At 42.6% G+C, this 9,405-nt stretch overlaps 1 protein-coding gene across 1 annotated transcript; it reads right to left on the bottom strand.

Annotated features, from left to right (window-relative positions):
• Positions 1–6,193: 6,193 nt before the first annotated feature.
• Positions 6,194–8,609, bottom strand: LOC113638802 (mRNA decay activator protein ZFP36-like). Its single transcript, XM_027140250.2, has 2 exons — positions 8,447–8,609; positions 6,194–8,118 (listed from the first exon to the last, which is right to left on the bottom strand). The coding sequence occupies exons 1-2, from the start codon at positions 8,471–8,473 to the stop codon at positions 7,069–7,071; spliced, it is 1,077 nt and encodes a 358-aa protein (XP_026996051.1). The 5' UTR covers positions 8,474–8,609; the 3' UTR covers positions 6,194–7,068.
• Positions 8,610–9,405: the final 796 nt, after the last annotated feature.

A 9,405-nucleotide genomic window follows, 5' to 3' on the forward strand; every position in this document is an offset into this window, starting at 1 on the left:
CTTGCCCTCGAGTCTGTTCTGCTCCTGGTCAATTATCTGTCTTGTTTGATGCTGTCAGGATATTTGGGGCTAAAATCTTGTGATAAAATGAATAAACAAACACAAAGTCAGTGTTGTTTCACATCCATTTCCATCCATATGCATTAATTATATCGGCAGGGTGCCAAGTGACTCGGGAGTCGACTCTAGTTTCAGACGTTAGACATTATGTGAGTTAGTGCGGTGTGTAAACTTAAAAGATCAGCAGAGGCTATTTATGTATTTTGGACCACAGCTTTGTGTTGCAACAGAACGAATGATATTGGATTAAAAGCCTTGCTCAAGTACAACACACTTCATCCTCCAGCCAGTTCCATGTTAACCTCTTTCTTCCATTCCAGTGGACGAAAGCCATCAGTTTCTGGTGGTGAAGAACCCTAAACTACCGATTTCATGGAAAATGACTAGAAATTCCTAGAAATTACATCATGATCTGAACATTTCAGTAGGAAGCTACAGAAAAAAGGACTAAAACATTTCAAGCAGTTCTTTCTCAGAGTCTGTGTTCTGTCTGGTCCTGAAAACCATCAGCGAGCTGCTTCTTATGTATATGTTTAAAAATGAAATGAAGTGAATAACGTACGGATCAGAACTGCAGTAGCTTCCTGTGTGGCGTTGGAGGTGAATGTTGGAGTTTGATTGCTTCTGCTGCACTCGGATGGAAACACACGAGATGATCGTTGCAGTAGTGGTTAGAGAAGTGGTTAAAGCCTTGAAACATCTCGCCTCCATCATGGAACAGTGTGTTCAGATCGAATAAGTTCTGTTGTTTACACTGTAGTGAGACCTCTGATGGAAATAGAGGTACGAGTAAGAATATTATGTTAGTGATTGTTTCCCTTTATTTTTCCACTGCACTCGCTCCTCCAGATGCTTATAATAGACATATATCTTTAAACCAGTATTACATCATTCTCAAATAAAGTAGCAGGTTATTCTCGTCGTGATCTGAGTTTCCTGTGAAGAGTTAGAAGTGTCATCTTGTGTAGATGTCAAGTAACAAAACCTCAGTAAGAAGTGTTTATGTTCTTATTTAATGTAATGTGTAACAGACACACAGCGCTGAGCTAAAGCTGATGATTAAACCTGCAGTGTTTATGTTTCCAGTTAAAGATGGAGATTAAACAGTTACTTGCTGTCCATCTGTCTGGTCTCTGTGACGAGTGCTGAGCCACAAACACCGCTAGCAGTTACTTAAATCGTGTTGTAATAATGTGTGAGGTTCAACAACTTTAAAACAACTAAACACCGTTTAAACTCTCGTGTGTGTAAGACGTCCTATTGTGTTCTACTCGATAGTTCACATTCATGCATCTTGTTATTTTAAAAGAAAAAAAAGTTGTTTTTCAGTCAAGACATGAAAAATGTGCTAACACTGATTTCCAAAAATGCCTGCTCCATTGGGAGGAGGTCTGAGTGGTCTATTCAACCACACAACTATTCGTACTTCCCTCTTAAAATTCACACACCTGTTCAAATATCCAACTGGACCACACGGGCCTTAAAGGAGGGATTGTTACCTGCTGCACAAACACCGCTGAGCCATGTGCAGGGTTTCAAAATACCTCAGTCACAGATGACTTCAGACTCAACAAAAACAATCATAGCGAGGCGTCTGAAGCTTGGCATGTTGCACTGATCTGAAACCTCGGCCCTCTCAGGCGGCGTTCGGGGCCCGGAAACACAGATTGAATGTGATTAAATTGCACTGGATCAAACAGAACAAATACACAAGCAGCAGCAAATTAAGAATGAATAGTTAAACAGAAGGAGTTCAGGTGTGGTAGATGTTTCCGACAGCTCTGTGAGGCTGCAGACTTCCTGCCTGAATGTGTCAGTGTGATGAGTTAAACTTACACTCCGTCACTACACAGAGTCTACACACACACACACACACACACACACACACACACACACACACACACACACACACACACACACACACACCACTGAAAAGCCTCCAGAGAATGCAGTATAAAATAGTGTGCACATGGGGAAAGTAAAAATACACACACACACACACACACACACACACACACACACACACACACACACACACACACACACACACGATCTTACATAGTAATTAAAGTGTATCAGCTGTTGATTTGGAAATATTAAGTCCTGCAGAAATGTATGTAGGGTCGCAAACTCTAAGTGCAGACTGCTTTAATGAAGACAACATAAAGCCTCAGAGCATAAGACTGAACAGGTTTATAGATAGCTTGAGTATTAAGGCCCTTGTACATGATGTATTTCCTCCAATGTATAATGTAACCTCGTACCAGTGAAACATCAGAGTGTACACACACGGGTTTGAGGAAGCCGACTCAGTAACCTCGGGTCCAATCTCAGAGGTTAAAAGCAGAGACGTTCTGACTTCCTCACACAGAACAAGACCAAAATCCCGTCTGGAGGAGCAGCAACATTAACTGACCAGTGAAAGTCAGGATCTTCATGCTGATCTATTGTACTGGTGTGGGAGTCGGTCGCTCACGCCCGAGACTGTGACGTGAATTGTGTAAGTGATATCGCAAGCTCTTATGCAATTTGTTAAAAAAAACAGCGTTCAGCAATCGTCTACTTTGGTCATCATCATCATCATCATCCATGAAAGCAAACAAGAAACTACTCCTCAGCGTCATCATGTGTGGTGGTGTAATCTGTCCCAGCACTCTGGACAACAGCAGAGACCAGACTGGACCTTCACCCTGTCGCATTAAAACACATTAAAAAAGCTTTTTTTAAAAAGACATTTCAGCTCACATCACTGCTGCTCAGTAAAACACCATCAACAACCACAGCAAAAGATCTGAGATATTAGACCTGTATCTGTATCTGGTCATGAGTTCGAGGTCCACAAAGCTGCCACTGCTGGGCCCCTAAGCAAGGCCCTTAACCCTCAATTGCTCAGTTGTATGAATGGAAATGAAGTGTAAGTGACTCTGGATAAAATAGATCTGTGTGATTAGACCTGTAGGTCTCCCTGTTACAGACTGAGTGTGTGTATGTTTATTCAGTCTGGAGTTTATTTACACTTATACACTTAAAGATATCACATGAAAAGTATCGTGGAATTACGATTAAAATCCAGCACACTGGATATTTGTAAAAATACTTAACTATAAGGCTTACGCTAGTGAGCTAACTTTAGCTAGTTCTGTTACTGACTTGAGGGGGCACGGTGGTTTAGTGGTTAGCACATTCGCCTCACACCTCCAGGGTTGGGGGTTCGATTCCCGCCTCCACCTTGTGTGTGTGGAGTTTGCATGTTCTCCCCGTGCCTCGGGGGGTTTCCTCCGGGTACTCCGGTTTCCTCCCCCGGTCCAAAGACGTGGTAGGTTGATTGGCATCTCTGGAAAATTGTCCGTAGAGTGTGTGTGTGTGTGTGTGTGTGTGTGTGAGTGAATGAGAGAGTGTGTGTGCCCTGTGATGGGTTGGCACTCCGTCCAGGGTGTATCCTGCCTCGATGCCCGATGACGCCTGAGATAGGCACAGGCTCCCCGTGACCCGAGAAGTTCGGAGAAGCGGTAGAAGATGAATGAATGAATGAATGTTACTGACTTGTGTTTTCTTGGCTGTTATTTAGCTAAATACTGAGATATATAAAGAGACACACACACACACACACACACACACACACACACACACACACACACACACACACACACACACACACACACACACACACCACTGATGTATGCACAGGAACATTGTCATGCTGGAGCAGGTTTTGGACTCTCAGATCCACAGATGTGAAAGCAGATGTGAGTGTTTTCTCTAATAAAGTGTATGTTTATCATAAATCATATACATCATAAACAGCTCCTGTAAATCTTTACTTTAATGAATCTAACACCTGCTCAGGCAGAAAGAATTCGATTGGCTTTTTAAGGAAATACAGATACTAAACTACACTGTTTAATGTAATTATATATAAACGGAACAAAATGTGCAAGAGAAGAAGGAACAAGCGATGTCCATTTCTCAGTGCAGGGCAGCAGAAAAAAGGAAATAGTTTGCCTCTGACGTCAAAAGCATAGCAGTGGAAGTAATTTCCTTTTATAGCCATGCTCACGCCATGGTGCATTTTTACCTCCAGCGAGACCCGTCGTAGCAGGCAGGGATAGAGCGGCCTCCCTGACGGTGACGCAAACGCTCGGGGGGAGGGGGGGGGGGTGCAGGAGAAAGAGACAGAAAGCCTAGCAGAGGGAAAAATCCCTTAATAAATCCTTAAAAAGAAAATTCTGACATGTCTCAGGTTTACAGGAGAGAAGAGGTTCGAAATGTGGTTATATAATAATTAGGGAACATCCAGGAATCAAGGCCATGAAATAAACAACACCTGAGCCTTTGGAGTAAGCTATGGATAATCTGCTATGGACTGGAATCTAGTGAAAATCATGTGATCTAGTAACTCTCCCTAAAATAAGTGAAATCTTACAGGAAGTTTAAATAGGAATGTAAGCATTTGGGTGGAAACTGCCTTCTTACCCACACTGAATACTTCACCACATGTGCAATGCATCTGGTTGCACTAGACTCTCATTTAAACCAGCTCTCCCTACTTTTCTCATACTTTTGACCGCATCGTCCTCCACATTCTCTGGGGTTGTGTTGTTCTTGGCAGTCGAGCACTTTGACAGGCCTTAACAGCACCTTGCGCAGGCAGAACAGAAAGCAGACGTGTTTCCATGACGCTGTGCTCTTTGCGCAATTCTCCTTTATGCCCCTTAAGCATGAGACCTACTTCCACTTTTTTGCTTTAAAAAAAAAAAAGCATTGAAGAATAGAACTTTTATTTAGACAAGCAAAATATTTCTTAAAATGGACCAAATCTGTTTCTTCCTCTTTCGGTCCTGTTGCTCATTAAAGCATTACAGCAGGCGGTTTGTTATATTCATCAGTGGAGCTGTTTGCTCTCTAGTCTAAGTAGACAAAGGTTTATGAACAGACAAGTCAGGTTAAAGTGCAGCACAAGAGGCAACAGTCAGTTAAACATTAATAACAACATGATTGGAGAAGTGAAGACTGACCACTGAAGCAGAATCTCAGGGTGGATTAAAAGAAAAAGAAGAAGCTGTGTGTTGTGTGCGTTAACCTTTAGGTAGCATGTGATGGTGACGAAGTGGTCGATGCTACTACAACAAATTAATATAAAAGCTAATGAAGATTTCTAGATCTAATATAAGCGCGTGTGATGGGAGTCTAATCTAATCAGGTTTAGATTAAAGTTTAAACCTTATTCCTTACTGGAAGATGACACTGCTGTCAAGAGCAATATTTTCTTTTCATTGTAGAAAACAAGAAGTGTCCATATGTAAGATCTGGACAGTCTGAAGGTCTGACTGCTCGGATCAAGTGTGTTATTAAGACCAGTTCAGCTCATGAATCAGACCGCTCTGGTGTTTCAGCTTCTCTACACTGAATGAAGGTGGATTTATGGTCATGGATGTTAACATACATTACTGTATAGAGAGGCAAAATTCAGTCAGCTCTACAGTCAGCTGGCTGTTATTATATCTCTGAGACACAGCTTTAAGGAGCCATAAAGCAGCTGTGTGTGTTTACACTGTCAGGCACAATAAGAGCCCTTGTCCACTGAAGCAGAATACATCCAGTGGCTACTTATTTGCTTTAACTGGACTGCTCTGTTGTTATGGTAACACATCCGGTGTGCCTGTTGACACAGAAAATGAACGACTGACTGGGACAAATGTGTTTAACTCTTTATCAGCATCACGAGGACAAAACCAGAATGGAGCTTCAATATTTATTGGGGCAAAAATGACCTGCTGCAGGGGAACTCAGACACGAACAGAACCATGTGTGAAAGCAACTCCACCCCACCCCACCACATACCCCACTCCGCCACATACCCCACTCCACCCATCTGTGTCTTAGCACCAGGATCAACATGAACATACTATATACTTTACTATATACTGTGTATTTTATTTATTAAGTCTTAAGTTAATAAGTTGTAAGCTTTGAAGAACATCTACAGTGTTGAAGTTTGTACAAATCTACACCAGTATGAGAGACAGTCGTTGTTTTGTTGTGATGTTTTACAGCCAGTTGGATTCTGGCTGCTGACCGTTGAGTCAAAAGGAGACAAACATCAGACTCAAATAACCGAAAGAGACAAAAACAGTTACTTTCCTCATCATTTATTTAATAAATCTTTGGGAAATTATTGTGAAATCCATCATTTTGTGGCTACACATTTCATACCCCAACATGTGTTGATAAATAAGTAAAAAATACATTTCTGCTGCTTTAATAAATACTTAATAAATACATCGGTTAAATCTATACAATTACAAAAAGGCGTTCTAACCTAGAGAAATACTGTACCGTTACAGTCCCTGATAAAAAACACAAGACGTTGTGACAGGTCTTGTTTGGGAAAAAAACAACAACAAATAAACAACAACAACAACAACAAAAAAACATGGTTTTACATTTTTGTTGTGTGTAAATTAGAACAGAGGGATTTTTTTTTTTTTTTTTTTTTTTTTTACCAAAAGGCGTCTAGATCCAAGCCAAATTCATTCAGGCACAATAGATCCTAATGCTTTGGTTACATGCTACATATCTCCCTGTAGAGGTAAAGTGCATTTCTTAGTGAGTACATGTCATAGCTATCGTTTCATGTTTGTCACATTGCTGGTTGAGTTAGACTAGAAATGGGATTTCTGATCGTTAGGAACAGGCACACACGAGAGCTCGGTGTACGTCAGGTCAGTAGTGCGAATACGGCACCTGAAGCTTGTGACCAAATGTCTGTGGTTAAATCTACATTTAGCAAAGCAAGCGAGTGGAAGACACAACGGTGGAAAATACATAAATGTAATAAAAATACATAGCTATAGACTGCAAGTGTGTATCAAAATTAATTTCCTATAGCCAGCAATTAAAGTAAATAAATAAACACTATTATTAAGTCATATAATTTATATCAAAGAATATGTCCTTTTTTGAAATAAAAAAAAAAACCCTAAATAATAATAACAATAATAAAAAAAATTACTCAGAAACAGACATTCGAGTAAAAACAGTGAGGCGTTTGCTGGCTGCACTTTCGAAGGTGGGAGACTCTGAGCCGCTGGTGCTCCCTGTGCTGCTGTAGCTCTCGTGGTCTGAGAGAGAGTCGTCAGAGGCGAAGCGCTGTATGCTGCCGTGGCTGAAACCAAACGCGCTGCTTCGCTTCTCCTTCACCACACATTTGCTTGCCAGCGGCTCAAAGTTTGTTTCTTGGCCCCACACACAGTGCGAGGATTTCTGAGGCTCTATAAGCAGAGGCTGGTTATGGACATCGCTGTCAACTCTGATCTGTGGGAATGGAAACATGTCACGGCTTGTGTCGTTAAACGCAGGAGACAAGACGTCGGTCGGAGGAGGAGAAACCGAAGGTGCGCGGCTGAAGCCCATGGATTCGTGGGAGATCGGTGGGGACACACTGCGAGAGCCAAGGAAACCAGCGAAGCTCACGCTCTGGCGCAGAACTCGTGCTTGCTGGCTGGCAGGTGCTTGGCTCTTCTGGTTGAGTGTTTGAGGAGAAGACAGTTTCTCCTCGTGGATAAAGTGGCAGCGGCTTCCGTAAGGACAGTATCCAAAGTTGTAGAATGTGCGACATGCCTCCGTTTTGTACTTCGGATGGCGGTAAAGGCCACGAAGCTCACTCTCACCGTGTGCAAACTGACACTTGTTACCATATTTGCAGCTACCATTTTCTTGGAAACTTCTACATAGCTCAGTCTTATAGCGATTTGAGGGCTGAGGAGCTAAAGGTGGGAATCCTGGTGGTGGAGGAAGATCGAGAGACTTCATCTTGTTGTTGAAGAAGTTGGGGAGATAGTTGTCAGTCAGACTCATAGATCGGTCGGATCTGAATGGATTCTGAGGTTTCTTTGGCATGTTATCACTCCATGTGTCATAGGGCCAGCTGAAGGTGTCCTCGCTGAGCTTCTCCGAGCTGAGGCTCTTTGTAGAGAAGCAGGAGGACGGCTGACGGGACACCGCTGGTTTTGTGTGTTCTTTTGGAAAATCATCATTCAGGCTGATCTGAAGTAGGTTCTGAAGAGAAAAGAGGAAAGAAACGTAAATAAAACGTTTTTCACGTCAACACAAACAACATCAGCAAATCTGCCACGTATGAGCTGAACAACAGAGCAGGAGTGACGGAGTGACACTGAACACTGCACACTCCACTCCACTAAACACTACACACTCCACTCCACACTGCACTACACACTACACACTCCACTACACTCCACTACACACTCCACTCCACTCCACTACACTACACACTCCACTACACACTCCACTCCACAACACACACCGTACTCCACACTCCACCCCACATCCACAGCAAACATTAAAGACTTAAAGGCAAACTACTTACGCGAATGAGTTCGTACGTGTCCGTCATACTTGAGTATAAAGTTGTCCGAGTCGGTGTGAGAGCGTCTCCAAGCTGAGTGAGTGAGTGAGTGAGTGAGAGAGAGTGTGAGTGTGTGTGTGTGTGTGTGTGTGTGTGTGTGAGAGAGAGAGAGAGTGTGTATTTATAGCCATTGCAGACTCTGTACACCACACCTACCGTCGACGTAGACAAGCACGTGTGTGTGTGTGTGTGTGTGTGTGTGTGTGTGTGTGTGTGTGTGTGTGTGTGTGTGTGTGTGTGTGTGTGTGTGTGTGTGTGAGATAGAGTGGCATTTATGTGGCAGGAAAAACGTTTCAGTTTTAATGGAGTTTAAACCCCGTGCGCGCGCGCGCGTTTACCGTCAGCGTCACTTTACGTTTTTACTGTAAGCGCACATGTGTGTGTCCTGTGTGTGTGTGTGTGTGTGTGTGTGTGTGTGTGTGTGTGTGTGTGTGTGTGTGTGTGTGTGTGTGTGAGAATCTGCTCTAATAAGTGGAAACGAAATTATTCTATTATTCTGAGCGCAAGTTTAATGGAAATAAAACGCTTTCCCAAATAAACAGCAGGTTTTTGTCATTTATAAAACTGATACATACAAGAAAGTAAAAATAGATAAAAACAAGCTGAAGTGAACCTGATCAACTCCAGAACCATTGTGTGAGAGCCACAGGACAAAAAGAGCACTTTGGACCCATAGGAACCACAGGTGTGTATCAGGACCAGGGGCTTTGGGCCAAAGTGCTTTAATACACATCCACAGGCTCAGAAAAGCATCTGAACTGAATGCTATAGAAAATCTGCTGGGGGACGTGAAGACGGCTGCGCACCATTTACATCTAAGGCTACTTCATCTGAGTATTAATACAGGGGTGTAATCTAAATGTAGTTTTGCTCTGAAATGTGTCAGTGACATCACGTTTTACACCACAAAGTCCTGCTGT

The sequence above is a fragment of the Tachysurus fulvidraco genome, chromosome 11, assembly GCF_022655615.1.
Source record: "Tachysurus fulvidraco isolate hzauxx_2018 chromosome 11, HZAU_PFXX_2.0, whole genome shotgun sequence".
Lineage (NCBI taxonomy): Eukaryota > Metazoa > Chordata > Actinopteri > Siluriformes > Bagridae > Tachysurus > Tachysurus fulvidraco.